The 18,254-nt window shown below is 38.1% G+C and overlaps 1 protein-coding gene across 1 annotated transcript; it reads right to left on the bottom strand.

Annotated features, from left to right (window-relative positions):
• Positions 1-857: 857 nt before the first annotated feature.
• BLID (BH3-like motif containing, cell death inducer) lies at positions 858-12,521 on the bottom strand. The gene is given in 3 exon segments (XM_021696627.1): positions 858-1,022; positions 1,025-1,155; positions 12,470-12,521. Coding segments are annotated over 3 exon segments (348 nt in total).
• Positions 12,522-18,254: the final 5,733 nt, after the last annotated feature.

Genomic DNA, 18,254 nt, shown 5'->3' with positions numbered 1-18,254 from the left:
GGGCCAGGATAGTGGAAGGAAGAGAAGGGGGATTACTAGAGTGGCTTAAAGTAAAAGCTCTAAAAAAACACCATTTGCATTTTCCTCTCTTCCCCCCACTCCACGAATTTAGCTCTTCTTACTCTAATAACTGAGTTCATAAAAGCCTAGTTGAATTTCTATTTCGTTCAGTTCTCTTTTCTATTACCCACAGCTTTTCCTGTAAAGGGAAGAAAAAGATTGACTGATTTACACCACAATCACAATCTGATTCTTCCCTCACTTTAAGCAAATAAAGATGCCTAGTGAAATAAACGGACTGTATTATTTAAAAATCGAAAGCTTATGTGAAAGAAACAACCCCTAAGAAACAAGCTAAAGAAAAGTACAAGAAGAAAATGAAAGCTTTGTGAGTAAACAAGGTTACAGAGATGCACACTGTTGAGTACAATTTAGTAGAGCAATTATTAACAATATGACAAATACCTACTTCCAGTGCACAAATAAAAGACACTCAAAACCACAAAAGGATAGTGATGTGCTATGCTGCCCTGAGGTTTAATAACCATAGGTTTTTTTTTTTTTTTTTTAACAAAATACCCTTTTCCCCCCATTAACTTGCAAACTTAGTTTTAATTAAATGCCATTTTACTTTTTACTGGCCAGTTTATCTTTTTTCCCATTTTGTTTCTCTGCACATCTTTAATCAGACAGTGATTTGGAAGCATTATGGGTGAAAGCGGGTAGAAAAGCATGTTAAGAATTGGGTCATCTTGTTGAAATCAAGTTCACTTTTGTGTAGTACAGCAGGAAGAAGGAAGAAGAATTTGTCCTAATATCTTGCTGTATCTGTCCCAACTCATTCCTTTCATAGGGCCTCAGCAGGGGGAATTATGTAGCAAGGCAGTCTGTATCCTGGTTAAATGGGAAAGTCTCTGGAGTACATTTCCAAGAACAGCCCCCCTCATGGCAGAGGAGCCAATATTGTACCTTGTAAGAGGAAACACTGTTTCCTCAGGCAGTATAGGCTCTTTGTTGAAATTGGCAACAAAGTTGCAGGCAAGAGGGTCCATTCTGCCTCTGGATAAATGGAAAGGCCAGAAGCTTGTCCTATCCAGGAAGTACAAAGCACACTCTCAGTTTCCAAGATCTAATAGAAAGGTCTTTCCTGGCTTCCTATAACACCCAGATGGAACGCGACGAATTCACCACAATTTGAAGCTACCAGGTAAGAAAGTGTTTGGAATCAAACGTTCATTCATTCATTCAGCAGCTCTCACATAGACTGGGCTTTGCCTAAGCACAGTGTGAGGTGGAAGAAAAAAGAGACTGTATCCTGCCCTTCTGTTCTTCTCAACTCCTACTATCCTTGGTACTTCCTTTGATTTCCAGTGGCTACTCAAAAATCCTCAGCCGAAAACAACTTCCAAGGGTTCATGTATTCATTCCAACCCCTTCTCTCCTGCCTCCATGTAGAATATCATTTGATCCAGGTTTGTGTGAATATACATTATTAATTAATGTTAAGTCTCGACAATGTCCGTCTTTCAACAAGTTTGACACTCAGACCACAAAGAAGCTGTATCTTCTGCCTCAAAGTGAGAAACACTTCTATGTTGATCTCTGACATCTAAAAGGCAGGAATACTTCTTTAGATTTTGCTCCCTAATGTGAACAGCCCTGGGTGTACTTGCTTCATTTCTTAGTCAGGAAGAACCTAGAGCTGTGGATGCCTAAGGGAGACATTCCGCCAGAGACTAGAATTTCAAGAGAGAGAAAATGTATCCAGCTGCTTTGTCTGGTGCTTATGATACATGAAAGTATCACCCTCCCCATGGTAGACTAGAGGAAATGATCAGCGTGAATTAAGTCATCTCTTCAATGATGTATTGCAAATAATTTCTCTGGTGAAATAACAAGTTCCTGACCATGGTATTGTATGCAATTAAATAAACAAATGCTATTATTTTGATGTTGTTTTTCACATTGGGAAGACCTCAGAAACCTCTTGTTCCAATGGATAGACTGGAATCACTAAAAACCTTGCCTCCCCTTCCCAGTTCTTTGTCTAAAATGTATTGGGAAAATGGTGCATTAGGCACATTTCTAATTGGGAACAGCCTGATTATCATAGCGCACCCCGATTAGGTGATTTGTAGAGTACTATTATGTGGACAGAGAAGAGACTTAAAATAGACACATCTAAGTTAGCAGTAGCAAAGAGGCTATGTGATTGGATCTGGTGTTTCAAATATCTTTTATCAAAGCAAAAGGAGAAAGAATATGCCTTGCACAAATTAGCCACAGAACTTTCTAAAGAGAACCAATATGGAACATATACAAAGGTAAGGTCGTCTGTAAGGAAATATCCTCTCTTTTCAAACAAGCCGTGGAGATTGCTTGGGCTCTTAGTTGCCCTTATGCCATGTGGGTAGGAACTCAGGAACCAATGATGCCCCCCAGTTAGCCACATCCAGAACTGTAGCATCTGCTATCATCCAAATAATGGCAAACTTGTAGACAAAGGCTGATGAGTAGGGGGGGGCAGACAACAGGGAGTTACACAGCATACTTTGAGATAAGGCTGTTTGGAATCGTCTTTGCCATTTCTGTGTATTTCATGCTATAGGCAGAACAAGTATTTAGGAAATACTTTGCAGTTTTTATAAACTTACGGTGATTCCAACACTCAACTGGGGAGTCACAAGATATTCTACTCTGGCAAAGGTAGAATTTAAAGGTAATTTGGGAAAATCCACCAAGTGTCTTGTAGAAAACCAAATGGCAAAAGTATAATTGAAACCAAGAAGATGGATAATGGAATCATTCAAGCTTGCATCTGAAACCCAGATCTACCACTTAATAACTCTGTGGACTTGGGCAAAGTACTTAAGTTTTTGAAACCTCACCTCAGATTCCTGATTTATAAAATGGTGATAATAGTATTTTCTTTTTTTTTTAAAGATTTTATTTATTTATTTATTTATTTATTTATTTATTTATTTATTTATGAGAGAAAGAGAGAGCCCACACAGGTGCCCATGGGCGGGGGAGGGGCCAAGGAGAGGGAGAGAATCTCAAGCGGACTCTGTGCTGAGTGTGGAATCTGATACAGGGCTCAATCTCATAACCCTGAAATCATGAACTGCAACCAAGAGTCGTACACTCAACCGACTGAACCACTCAGGTGACCCAATAACAATATTTCCTATGCCTACTTATTTTAAGGTTAAGTGATACAATGAATATAAATTGTTTATGACAATGTCTGGCATAGGGTAAGCACTCAACAATGTTCGTTCTCTTACTGCTCTCTCTTTATTGATGCATACTTTCCCGATTTCCATTTAACCTCTCTTTTCTGAGTTTATAGAATACTGATTTTTCTATGCTGTTCAGCAAGTCTTTTTTATTTAATAGTTTTAAAAATTATTCTAAATATAAGACATAGAAGGAATATGAGCACTGAATAATACTTTCCATTTTTGCAAAAGATGCTCATAATCTCCTGAGAAAGTAGAAACATGGGTGTGTAACTAAAAATTAGACAATGACAAATGGAATTGGTTGATTAAACATTGGGGGTGGATGGTATCTATTATGCCAAGCACCATGTAAGGTGACAGAGACTCAAAGATATATAGGATGCAATCATTAAACTTCAAGGCCCTTAACTTAGTATACGAAGAGATATATGGGCAAACAACCACAAAGGAAGGTGGAGAGTACAAATGATACCAGATAAAGTAGTGGCACAAAGAATGTGAAATTAATTCTCTTGGTGGTATCTGGGAAAGTTTCAAGAGGAGAAGGTATCTAGGCTAACATATAAAAAGAACTAGGCCAGGACATAGATAAAATGAGCAAATTCCTTGAAAAATACACTTGCTAAAACTGACACAGATGAAACAGAAAATCGAAATGGCCTTATATCTCTCAGAGCAATTGAATCCATTATCTAAACCTTCCCACAGAGAATATTCCAGGTCCAAATGGAATGACTGGTAATTCCTATCAAATATCCAAGTAAGAAATAACACCAATCTTACAAACCTTTCTGAAAAATAGAAGAAGAGGGAACACTTCCTAACTCATTTTTTTTATCAAAATTGGAAAATAAATTACAAGGCAATCACAGACCAATATCCTTCATAAACATAAATGCAAAAATCCCTAACAAAATTTTAATAAATCAAATCTTGCAACATATATATATATAAAAACATGGTCACTCATTAGGATTTATTCCAGGAATGTAAGATTGGTTTGTATTTAAAAATCAAGGTAATTCATCATCTTAGTAGGATAAATGGAAAAAAGCACATCATTAGATGCAGAAAAATTATTTAAGGGCATCTGCCTTCAGCTTGGGTTGTGGTCCCAGTGGGATCGAGTCCCGCATCGGGCTCCCTGCTCCGCAGGGAGCCTGCTTCTCCCTCTGCCTCTCTCTCTCCCTCTCTCTGTGTCTCTCATGAATAAATAAATAATAAAATCTTTAAAAAATTATTTGACAAAATTCTTATTCATTTTTTATTTAAAAAAACCTCTCAACATATTATGAATAAAAAAGGAATTTTCTCAATCTGATAACAGGCATTATATAAAAAAATGTATTGTAAATATCATCCTTAATGCTTAATTATAAAATTATTTCCCCCTAATGTTGGGAAAAAGGCCTGCTCTTCTCACTTCTAGTCACCATTTCCCTGGACATCCTAGTAATTGTAATAAAGTAAGAAAAAGAAAATGCATAACTAGAAAAAGAAGTAAAATTGCCTCTATTTATAACTGGTATGCTTATTTATGTAGAAAATCCTAAAATAATCTATATAACAATGACCAGAACTAATAATTGCATTTAGCAAAATCATAAGATATAAGATTAATACATACACATTAATTATATCCTTAATACTAGCAGCAAATCATTGGAAACAAAGAATTTTAAACCATTTGAAATAGCATCATAAAACATAAAATACTTAGGAATAAATTTTCAGAAATATGCATATAGTGAGTTCCACTGTGGCTCCCAAAACATATGTCTACCTGGAACCCCAGAATGTGACCTTTTTTGGAAAAAAGGTCTTTGCAGATGCAATTAAGGTAAAGATCTTGAGACGAAATCATCCTGCATTCAGCTGTTCCCTAAGTCCAATGACAGTGTCCTCACAAGAGACAGGAAGGGAGACAACACTGTGACCTAGAAGGGGAAGGCCCTGTGAAGACATAAGTAGAGAGGTTGGCTGAGGAATAATAAGGATTGCTAGCAGCCTCCAGAAGCTAGGCATGGAACAGATTCTTCCTTAAAGAGTCTTGAAAGAACTAACCTGCCAATACCCTGATTGTGGAATTTTGGCCCCTAAACTGCAAGAATAAATCTCTGTTGTTTTAAACCAACCTGTTTGTGATCATCTATTACAGTAGCCCTAGGAAAGTAATACAAGGTGTAAGATCTTTATAGTGAAAAGGGCAAAATATTGCTGGTAGAAGTTAAAGACCTAAAGAAATGCAGAGATATACCAGGTTCATAGATAGGAAGACAACAATATCATTAAGATATCAATTCTACCCAAATGGAGCTATAGGTTCAAAGTAATCTGACAGTCAAAATTTCAGCAAGCTTTCTTTCCTTTTTTTTGTTGCAGAAATCGACAATTTAAAAATATATACGGAAACACAAAGGTTCTATAATTTTCAAAGTAGTTTTAAAAGAATGGAGTTTTCATACTACTTTATTTTAAGATTTACTCTAGAGGTATAAGAATAAAGACAGTGTGATATCGGAGGATAGGATAGACATACAGAACAATGGAAAAGAACAGAGTCTAAAAATAGACGCCCACTTACATGGTCAATTGAATTTTTTGACAAAAGTGCCAAGGCATTATAATGGGGGGAAACGTCATTTCAACAAATGGTGCTAGAACAAGATAACTGTAGAGGAAACGATAAACATTGACCCTTATTTCATACCATATACAAAAGTTAACTCAAAGTAAATGACAAACTTTAATGTAAAAGCTAAAACTATAAGTCTTCTAGAAGAAAGCATAGGAGAAAATCTTTGAAACTTTGGGGGTAGGCAAAGATAAAGATAAGACATAAAAACACAAAGAACTATAAGAGAACAAACCGCTAAATTGGACTTGATCAAAATGTAAAACTTTTGCTCTTTGAAAGACACCTTTAAGAAAATGAAAATACCACAAATTGAGAGAGAATCACCTGCAAAACAAGTGATATAACACAGTGGTATCTAGCATCCATAAAGACATCTTATAACCCAATAATAATGATAACTAATAAAAAAGATAAAAATTTAAACACTTCACAGAAGAAGATATACAAAAGGCCAATAAGCACATGAAAAGATGCTCAAAGTCATTAGTCATTAGGAAAATGCAAATTAAAATCACAAGATGCTACCACACACCCACCAGGATGGCCAAATTTAAAAGATCAACAGGTTTTGACAGGACTATGGAAAAACTGAAACTCACATATGTTCTTGGTGGGGATACAAAATGGTAAGCCACTGAGGACAACTGGAAGTCTCTTAGTAAAATTAAATATACATCTGCCATATGAACCAGCAATTCTACAACTAGGGCTTACCAAAAAGAAATAATAACATACGTCCTCACTAAGACTCATAAGCTGGTGTTCATAGCAGGTTTATTTATCATAGGCAAAAACTGGAAGCAACCCAAATATCCATCAACTGGTAAATGGATAAACAAATTGTCATATACCCACAACACAATGAAATATTACTCACTGATAAGAAGAAACAAACTACTTACACATATAACAGTATGGGTGAGTCTCAAAATCTTTTTTTTTTTTTATAGATTTATTTATTTATTTATTTGACAGAGAGAGACAGTGAGAGCAGGAACACAAGCAGGGGGAGTGGGAGAGGGAGAAGCGGGCTTCCCGCCGAGCAGGGAGCCCGATGTGGGACTCGATCCCAGGACCCTGGGATCATGACCTGAGCCAAAGGCAGACACTGAATGACTGAGCCACCCAGGCGCCCTGAGTCTCAAAATCTTTACACTGAATGAAAGAAACAGATGCAAAAGAGTATATACTATATTGATTCCATTTCTATAAAATTGTAGAAAATGCAAAACAATCTATAGAGGCAAAAAGCAGATCAAAGCTTGCCGAGGGCCAAGGTGAGAGGAAGGCAGATGGCAAAGGGACCCAAGGAAACTTTCGGAAGTGATGAAGATGTTTTGTATTTTGATGGTCACAGCTGTGTTATGGATGCGAGCCTGTCAAAATGCATTAATTGTATATTCTAAAGGGATGCGGTGTGTTGTATGTACATTATATCTCAATAAATTTGCTAAACATATTGAGGAGAAAGATAACAGATGGATAGGGGGAAGATGGGGCATGCAGAGAGAAGCATAGGAACAAAGCATAAATACATGCATGCCTTATCACGGAAAATAGTTCACAAATGCCCTCCGGGCAGCAACCCTGTCTTGTATTTTATCTATGGCCCTCACAGTGTCCAGAAATAAGGAGGGCAATGATGTTTCTGAGTTGCAAAGCGTTATTCAGTATATATCCACAGGTAGCTGTTTAGAGAGTGTTAGATCGACCATCAGAAAACTAAGTACAAATCCCAATCAGGTATCCTTCTGAGGACCCGGAAGTCATTTTACCTCTCAAAGCCTAAACTGCAAAATAAAAATAACAATATCCCCATAATACAGTTGTTGGAAAGGTTCAGAGAATACCTACGATAGTACCTAACAAAATTTCAGTACATGTTCTATATCTATGACAAATAGTGGGGCTTCCAAACATATTTGTTGATGGACATACCAGCTGTTATTTGGTTGTTCATATACTCAAATCTCTTATTATGTGCAGAAGTATTATCCACGTCCAATGATTTTCTTAATCAGAGACACACTTCTATGTCACTCCAGTCAATGAAATACTCCAGAAATTAGAGTTGATTTTAATATTAGGTTAGGCAGGATACAATTACCAAAGTAAATATGTTCCTCACCAAAAAATATAAAAAAAAAAAAAAATCACATAAAGCATTCCAAAATAGAAGTGACTTGGGGCTTCTGCATTGTTTCTAGATTTTCTATGCCACTGTTTTCAAGGAGTGCAGTCAATGGAGAGCAGACTATTGTCTAAACAAAATCCAAACACACAAAAGATAAACAAGTGGTGGGTAAATGTGGTCCCGGTCTGAAGGTTTCAAGGAGTAACTAGAATAAAAGATACAGAAAGGGCACTTGACTGACGACGGAAAATCAAGGCAGAAGGAGGCTCCTTAATCCAGTCGCTCAGAAAGGGAAAATTGCTAGAAGATGGTCTTTAAGAAGGAACCAGACACATTTAGTAAAAGAACACAGGCACCCCTCTCCCCAGAAATGAAACAGATAATCTGATCACATTTTCAAAGACTGATTGATTCATACAAATGTTGGCCCAAAATGGCAAGTGACAGAGGAGAGCAGTTATATTCGTTGAGGAGGTTTGGGCTCAAAGACCTCAGATGAGCCTTGTTATTTCTCCGTGTTGTTTTCTGTGGCACACTGGTGAAAAACTCTTCATGAGTTTGAGGGGGTTTGCTTTTTAATACACTTTTGTTGGTAAACAAATTTCTTTCTTTTAGTTTAGGGGTCAGCAAGCTACAGCCCTTGAGCCACATCCATCCTGCTGTGTGTTGTCCTGAAATCTGCTTGCTCCCACTTGTTCTTGTCCATGGCTGCATTCTCACCACAATGGCAGAGGGGAGTGGCTGCAACAGAGACCAGTTGGCGCACAGAGCCTAGAATATTTATGCTCTGGCCTTTTACAGATAAAGTTTCATGGCCTCCTGTCCTGGATAATGCAAAGTTAGATCCAGATACTGGAATATCTGCATCAATGTTGTATCAGGTACCAGGGAACTATTCTAAAAAGCTCTCTCAGAAGTTGTTTCTTCTCATGGTTTAGCGGGATCCTATTTAGAACTGAATTCTCCCAAACTTTCCTGAAATCATTTTGCTAAGATTAAGAAAAAGGCTTTTCAAATATTGCAACCCGTATCATAAGTTTATGGAAGAAATTGTGCAATGAACTTAGAAAGAGAAGTTCAGTTTCAGGGTGCCACTTAAATAGAACCAACTATGAGGCAATCTGTGTTTCTCTCTTCTTGTCTCATTGAGGGGCAGGATTCTTCTTTGGATTTCTGCCTGGCTGTGGCTGAACTCTGAGGCCTTAGAGCCACCCATGCCAGCAAGCCCTGTAAGAGTGAGCAGACAGGAAACCTTCTATTCCTATAGCCAATTTTCAGTTTTGCTTGTTAATATATCCCCATTTGTCACCTGACCTTTAAAATCTAGGACTATTTGCTTCAACTTGTTCCTCTTTTGTAAATTACTGCTCTGTACTTGAACCTTAGTCTGCTGTCACCAAACCCTTCCTGCTTATTTGAACTTCTGGTCCCGTTCCTTCCAGATAGCCCCGTTCTCATGCTGTCCATATCCCAGCATGACCTTGGGTCTTTAGTCCTCCATGGGTTCCAGTTTAACCATGTATAAAATGGGAATACTGTGTTTTCAGGTACTCTGCACAGATCTACCGAAGAGAAATAACGAGGCCACCACTGGAGATACAAACACTATTCTAATTTGCAAGCATAACAGATTCTCTTAATATTGATATTACTAAAGGGAATTTAAATGATGGCTGTAATCAAACTATTTCTGTATCGGTTGAAAGTAGCCCATCTAGAAATCCTCATAAACTTTAAAACTTAAAATATTTTTCCTCTAAAACAGTATGAGAAGGAAGAGTATGGCTTCATGTTCATTCTTAGAAAAACCTAAAAATAGCAAAGAAAGAAAAGAATGCTACATATTCACCTGACACATGAAAAGCCCACCCGGATACTTCTAGGGACTCACAAATAACACAAAAGCTTAACACAAAACCTAAAGCTCTGAGCTAATCATGGTACTTCTTAATCTTTCGATAATAAAACACAGTTGTGATCTTCAAAGTGACTGTTTCTTTTTTCCATCTCTACCCAAGGGTTTTGTGTCTAGCTTACTCTTCAGCGCTTGGTGCTCAGGCCATTGTTCCATGGTCAGTAGGGACAATACTCTTCAGAAGCACTGAAAATGACAGTATTCCCATTAGTGAATGAACACCACCTTACTCAGTTTTAATAAAAATGGCCACCAGTGAAATTAACAAAATGGTGTATGTATAGGTGTGTATTTGGGAGGAGTCACCCAAGATGGGAATATCATACTTATCTTTATTTTTATAATCCCACAGTAAGCTAATATTTTATTGCATGTGATTGATTACAGGAAAGTTTATAATTTCTCCACTTTCCAGACATGAGACTTCACTTTCCACCCCTAAAATATGTACTGACTTGTGACCTAATAATCTATACTATAAATAGAGCAACGCACTCCGCTCCCCGATCCTGAGGTCAGTATTTCTTCAACCTCAACCTCCTAGCGCCCAGCCTACAGCAGTGAGCAGACCTCACTGCTTTTGGACACTCAACATAGCAAGCTGAATGTCTCCACAATACTCTATGCCTTTATTTTAAAGCCCCACTCAGAACTGTATATTGACTCTTTTCACTTATCATTTCCCTCGATCTTGGTTAACTCCTTCGCCAGGCCTGACTATGTTTTAGAGAAACAGGTTCTAAGTGACACAGGGGAGCAGTGGAAGGCAAGCACAAGAAGACCAAGGAGAGGCAACTGCCAACCATGAATACGAAGATGACCAAGAAGCAAAAAGCAAGGAAAGACTTTATGAGAGCGTAGAATCAACAATGCTCGTATCCTAAGGTGACCCTTAGCCACCAAGTGGGTTAGGGGCAGAAAACTGTTTGGAAAGGCTAAGAAGGCTGAAGTGTTGTGATGACTGCATAGATAGCTTTTATTCTTATAAACATTTACTTACATGGAGGACTTTGTTCCTTGATAAAATAGGGTAGGTGAGGAATTGCTAACATCATTGAAGAGGGGCTGATTTAACACTTTTATGTGGCTGTTGTACAGTTTTTTCTCTCTTGCTCTTGCATGTAGGGTCTACATGGCCAGGGAAGGCCAGCCTGTGTGACTTTTGCCCCATGCATAAGTGCTGTCAGGTGCTTAATGAATGTCTGGTGACGACGATGAACAAGAGCTTAATAACGGGGTCTTCTCTGATTAATGGGGCTTAAAGTTAATTTTTTTCACTCTCTTTTTGCACTCATTTTTTAGTGGGTGTAGAGAGACTACAAAATGAACATTCCTTGAAAGAAGAAAAGCAGAATGTTCTATTTAGAAGTAGGTAGATAGCTTTGTTAGAATATTTGCTGATGGTTAAGGAATAGGATTTCCAAGATTTTATTCCTATGACTCATTCTATGATGTGGACATAATCTGTCTTAGCCAACCTCCATTTCCAAGATTTTCATAACCACATTTGCCATTTGCAACATATTAAGAGGATCGGCAAAGTTAAGAGATCCTTGATTCAATCAGAAACAATACTTACTACTTTTGCAATAATCCACCTATGAGCCAGAAAACCAAGGGGGTGTTGACTACTGCTGTAATTCTATGATTCTGCCACACCACAAAGGAAGCTGTTTAAGTTTCTACTTGAACATGGTATTCCACAGAAACCCTTCTCTCTCTGCTAATGGATGACAACTTTATAGTCTTAGGCTCCCCTCTGGGATACTCTTGTCTCTCATCACCACTGAGTCACACAAAAACAGGAAAACCAACCTCAGCTAAACAGGATTCCCCATTCTGATTCCTTCCCCCCCCCCCCATCTACTGAGCCATCGTTCTTCCAGATTTAGAATGTGTAAGTTATCTTTGATTTGCCCCTCCCCCAACCCTCCTGAAGTCCATTTTTACAAAAGTTATAAAGTCTATTGCTTTTCTGTGGACATGTGTCTTTTATCTCTTCCTTTCCCTCCACTTTTCACTGCTGTCTTTGACTAAGTTCTTCACCTCCTCACCTCCTGGATAACTCCAGCATTTTCCCTACTGGCCTGCCTCTCTTCTGTTCCTTCCCCCTCCAGTCCATCTGGAGTTCCATTAACAGAATACATACTCTGTTTTATTTTTTTTTAAGATTTTATTTATTTACTTGAGAAAGAGAGTGAGAGAGAGAGAGTGTACAAGTGGGGGAAGGGGCAGAGGGAGAAGCAGACTTCCCGTTGAGCAGGGAGTCCTATGCGGGGCTCAATTCTGGGTCCCCAGGATCATGACTTGAGCCGAAGGCAGACGCTTAACCGACTGAGCCACCCAAGTGCCCCCATACTCTGCTTTAAATTTTGCTTTTATTTTATCATTTCCTAACCCAAAGTCTTCACTGACAACTTAAGCCATTTCATATCTATAAGACCATGCATGTGAGAAAACCCCACAGGCAGTATAACACTGGAGAATTATTGTCATTAGCCATAGTGATGCTTCCTGGCTTTTAGGATATGACATACTATAACCTATCTTCTTGGAAGTATAACCTGATTTGAAACTGCTGGCCAACATGCTCCGTTGGGCTCTAGTTGGGTCAGGCTCAACACCGTCAATGAGCACGGCCTGCTCTTCCCTTACCAAGCGTTCCCTCCAGAGGGAGACATGGAAGCTGCATGAGAGTACAGGTGGGAGCTTTCCATGTTGTGAAGCAATCAGACATACATGGTTTGTCCAAGAGCTCTGTTCTTGACCCTGTCTTGTTTATCCTATTAAATTCTTGGATAAAAATAGATTATATTCTTACTAAATCTTCAGACATTAAAAGGGAGGGGAAAGAAAAGCTATGCCAGACAACAAGATCAAAGTTCAAAGAGAACTCCCACAAGAGGTCAAATGAAGAGCATCAAATATGACAGAAATAAATACATTTTGAATGCTAGGTTCAAAACTCCAACTGAACTGGGTGGGGGGGGTACTTCATAGAACAATTATTTTAAAATATTTCCAGGGGAGGAGATCAGGATGAAGGTGAGGACTAGGGTGCAGGGGAATGGACTACTTATAAGGGAAACAAACCAAGCCAACAAGCTGAATTGTGAAGGATCTAGAAATCAGATATAGTATGTAGATTTATTCATGTTTGTCTTGAAAAGAGGACATTAAGAAAAGATGTAATATCTCTTCTTTTAGGACTATCCTAAAACAAAACAAAACAAAACAACCCAAAAAACCAGGGAGTAGAATTATTCCCTGCAGCAACAGAGGGAGGAGCTAGACCCACTGGGGGAATAAGATGTATCGACAAGTTAACTTCTTGTGACTCAAAGTGTTCAAGTATAGACTGAGTGACATCAACACAGGAACATACTTCTTTTTGGCATTCTTAGAGTGTGGAGAGTCTAGACAACCTGAAGATTGTTGACTTTGAGCCACTACAGTGTGGTGTTGTTCCTCCCACACCCTTAATACCCTCTGCTCACCTGTCTCTGTACAACACTGATCGTATATGGTCTCCAGTCAGACACCTCCATCCTTCTCACTAGAGTGGGAACTCCTTGAAGGTACGAATTGTTTTTTATCTCTATATTCCTGGCTTCTAGCACAGTTCCCAAGGAACTAAGGTACTCAAAATATTGTACTGAATTAACTGCATTATAAATTTCTACCTTGAAAAGTCCTACCACCCTTCAAAGTCCAGCACGCATTCCCACTTTTCACAAGATTACTTCCCTACTCCTATATATTCTGTGCCATACCATTTGCCACAATGCACTTCTCCATATCTTTCTTTGTATAGTGTTGTTTAATGAGTGCCGTGTGTATCTCCCCAACTAGACTGTCAGTTCCCAGTGAACAAAAGGCTACTATTTAAAAATAGTAGAAAATTTTAACATTAAAAAAAAAAACCATCTTCTTATTACAAAGAGAAAAACAGTAACTTTATAGTGAAGAAACATGGCAGACACTACCTTAATCAAGTGATCAGAAGTAACATCGCCAGTAAGACGACATATTAACATCATTGACCCAGATATGATGTCATCATCTCTTCTGTGGAATTCTTGCCAAAAATAAGTAGCCACAATCTCATCATCAGAAAAATCATGTTAATCCAAACTCAGGGATAGTCTACAAAATATCTGACCAGTAGTAATCACTAGAAGTGTCTGGGTCATGGAAGACAAAGAAAGACTGAAGAACTGTCACAAACTGAAAGAGGCAGGAAACATGACACTGAGTGCAATGTAAGGTTCTGGGTTGGACCTTGGACCAGAAAAAGGGCATTTAGAGGTAAAAGTTGAGAAATTCTAATAGAGTCTGGGGATTAGTTAGTAGCATTATAACAATGTCAGTTTCCCAGTTTTGATCATTATACAATGGTTATAAAAATGTTAACATTAGGGAAATTTAGATGAACACTGTACAATTATTTTTTAAGTTGTCTGTAAGTCTAAAATTCCTTTAAAATAAAAATTTAACTAAATCATCTTTTGGTTTTCATCAACCAATTAACAAGAGAATGGTACCTATGCAAAGTTTATACACTTTGAAGAGGAAGTGGTCATTAGTGATGAAGAATTTGAGTGATCTAAACAACTAAAACAGCTACCTTTAACCCAAACAAACAAGTACAGTCGATTCTCGTTATTTGCGGTAGTTACATCTACAGAGTTGCCACAAACACTGAATACCGAAGTGAATACCGCAGGACTGCTCCCAGGGGAAATACAGGGAGAGTTTCCTGCAAGCCTCTGGTCATGTTTTCATCAACTCATCAATACACATGTGTGTTTCTGTTTAAAGACACCTTATTTAATATATATTGTTGAGTCATTAACATTGAACTCACAGCCAACAGCTATAACTCCTGCCTGAATGAAGCTTATCTAACACATGTATTTTCTCCATAAGGCACATGGCAGTTCTTTGTGCTTAGGAACTAGCCAGCACTTCCGCATTACACTTGGGGGCCATTTTAAATGATGAAATCATCAACAAAAAAAAGTGCAAAACTGTGAAAAATGTGGCACTAAATGGACCTTGAAAAGGACACAGGATGAGAGCCGAAACAAGAAGGCAGAATATCACCTTGTTTGACCTCAGCTGGGAACGCGTGAATTAGGTGACATAAATTTTCAACGCTCTGTGCATGTCCGCAAATGACCAAAAAAGCACTGCCATTATTCATTTGGGTATATAAATATAAATTCTTTTTAGCGAGTTGGCAAATTTGAAAATATGGAATTCATAAATGAGTATTGATTGCGCCCTTAAACGTATCCAGTGATTGTGAACTTAGGGTACCTTTGCCTTAAGTGAATAAGGGAATAAGTACATTACGTGCATTTGAAATGACAAATGGAACTCCTGAAAAATTAGAAAGTGCCTGAGGATTCGCTACGTATCAGAGCCCAGTGGCAAGAATGGGGCTCCTTCACTAAGACTTGTCCGGTTTTCATATCACAGTTTTCTTCGTGATGGAGACAGTTCATGAACATTGGTCTCTGGACTTTCATTCTGTGTGGGGGTGTTTCAATTCTATAATTTAGTTCTGTCTCAGTTACAATCTTTTCCTCCATGCTGTCTGAGGGCCTTTCCGGTACCCTGACCTCATCCAGTCCAATGATATTAATCTCCTTTCATTTCCAGTGTAGTCCACCATACACATGGCCACAACCTGAGCTTCCTCATCCCCAGAATCGGCTCCACCCTCAGGAAATCTCTACATTTATTGCCTACCCAGCCCTCCCTTGTACTGGACGCATTTGATTTCTATTTGTGACATAGAAACTCAAAATTCCTTTGGATCCCCCCAGCTCATCACTTTCTTCTAGCTGTACTTCAACTTTATCTCCATTTGGTCAGTAACTTTTGTGAAGTCATTTCAATGATGCTTTCACTAGAACCCCAGATCTATTATCTTCTGACCTTTTACAGCTTTTCATTTTCCAAACTATGATCTTGAGTGATTCCCATTTGTTTCCCCTGCTTCTACCCCTGGCCTGCCGGATATTGCTGTAAAAATGCACAAGATCATACTGCTTAAGTCCAAAATAAATTAATTTACTTAATCAGCCTTCAGCAAGTATTTGTTGTCCTTATTCTGATTCATCTACTGTTGAAACCCTGTTGTCCTTATTCTGTCCTCCTTTCTACACACGTGGCCAACGCTCTAGTTCAGACTGATACGGGGATCACCTGAGTCTATAAGTTCTTAACTAGTCTCCCCACATCCCGTTCTGTCCACTTTATATGCTAATTAATCATTTTAAAGTAGACAGTTAATCAACCTACCTGCTCCCCATAGCTACACCTGGCAAAACTCCAAACACCTTTACGTGGCATTCAAATCCCTCTATGAACTGATTTCAGATTACTTGTAAAGTCTTTTCTTCTTTCTAATTTGTCTAAACCCAAATGGACTATTTCCATTCCCAAACAGGTCCTCCTTGCTAATCAAGCCCCTTCTTCATGCTTCTTCCTTCAACAGGAATATTTTGTCCCCAGTCTCTGTCCCTCGAAATCCAACCCATTCTTCAAGCCCCAACTCAAAATACATCTCTTTCATGAAGCCTGCAGTTGGAAATATCCTCTTCCTCTGACTCACCGTAGCCCTTTGGAATTGCAGTTAATGCATTTGTATTTGTGAGGTAATCATCTTGTAATTATTTTATTCCCTTCACTACATTTCAAGATCTTTGAAGGCAGAAATATCATATCTATCTTGCCTTTACCATAGCACCCAGCATAAATGCTCAGTAATGTACTATTTAACGACTGAATGGATTTTATATATATTAATAATATAATAATATTAATGGATATATATTATATATATATAAAATCCATGTACAACAGAGAAAATTGAGCAGATACAATACATTGTTAATGGCCAATATTACTGATGTTAATTATTGATCAATTATTGATAGTAATCATTGATAAATTAAAACTTGAGAGAGACAGAGGAAAAGAGAACACAAGAACAGTAAATTAACAATTATTTGATAAAGTGAAATGAAATTGATTGGGAAAACCAATGAGTTGACTATTGTAACATTAACTCTCTGGGCAGGGTTGTACTGAAATCTTTTCAGAGAGATGTATTTATTTCCTTCCTGGGATTCAAAAATAAAAGGTAACATACGAACAAAATGTATTCAATGAATTCTTAAATTGAACAAACATTGCTAGACGCAGTTGATACTATAATAGTAACTCACTTAATTGGAAGGACTTTTTAATTTTGATAAGTGAAGAAAGGAACTCAGTACTCACTGTCTATTCCGTTTGCACAACAAATACTAATGGAACGAATTACCATCATGACTATCACTACCACCACCATGGTAAAATATATTCCTCAGTTTAAAAAAACTTCAAAAACTATAGTAGAAATGTGGCTCAGTAGGAAGCTATGACAACTGGGGAAGCTTAGTCACATCAAAGCAAAGCCATTCATCATCTTCAGGACCAATGTGGTTTTATCTACACTCAATAAACAATGCAGAAAAGGGTAGATTTCATCAAGGGAGATTTCCTCCCCAGTAAGTTTCATTCCATTGCAGGGAAATTGCATGTGAGTAATACAATTTCTGATCAATTTTGTTCTGATAAGCATAAAATATTTCTCTTCAGGCCTTATTCAATGTATCCACAGTTGACCGAACCTCTGAATTTCTGGGAACTCCCAATAGCCTAAGAAAACTTTTTCAAAAAGCCAAGCCTCAACGGTGTCCTATTTTCACTTGGCTGTTAAATCTATTTCAGATCCAATCTTGTGCCCTGAAACAATAGCAGAATGAAAGGAGAAAAGCCTGTAGATGCTACAGAATACAATACGGAACTTAAACGTGGGGTGCAAATGTTAGCTGAGTTTCACATTTCCTAAATCACAGGCCTGTCAAAATTGTTTACTGAAAGAAAATCTGGTTCAAGTGAGCCAACACTTATTAAGCAACTATTATGTGTCAGCTTGGGAATAAAAGGATGATTGAAATGGTGTCCATCCCATCAAAGAATTCACTAAAGCTCTCAGTAAAACAGACATGTATAACACTCATCTAATGATATGCTAGCTGTTTGAACAAAGTGTTATGTGAGCACAAAAGGAAGAGCTGACTGAGGGAGGTGAGAGGCAAACAGAAAGGGAGAAGGTGACCTTTGAGCTCGACTTAGGAGGACACAAACAGTCAAAACAAACGTATCCTCAAACATGAACCCGGCCCTCAGCAGGGATCTGAGTTTTCGGGTAATTTCAAAGCATGAGCAATGAAAGTAATTGAAATGGAAGATAAATCATGG

Source organism: Neomonachus schauinslandi, chromosome 11 (genome assembly GCF_002201575.2).
Source record: "Neomonachus schauinslandi chromosome 11, ASM220157v2, whole genome shotgun sequence".
Lineage (NCBI taxonomy): Eukaryota > Metazoa > Chordata > Mammalia > Carnivora > Phocidae > Neomonachus > Neomonachus schauinslandi.
The sequence above is the reverse complement of the archived record's forward strand: the minus strand, read 5'-3'. Positions and strand labels throughout refer to the sequence as shown.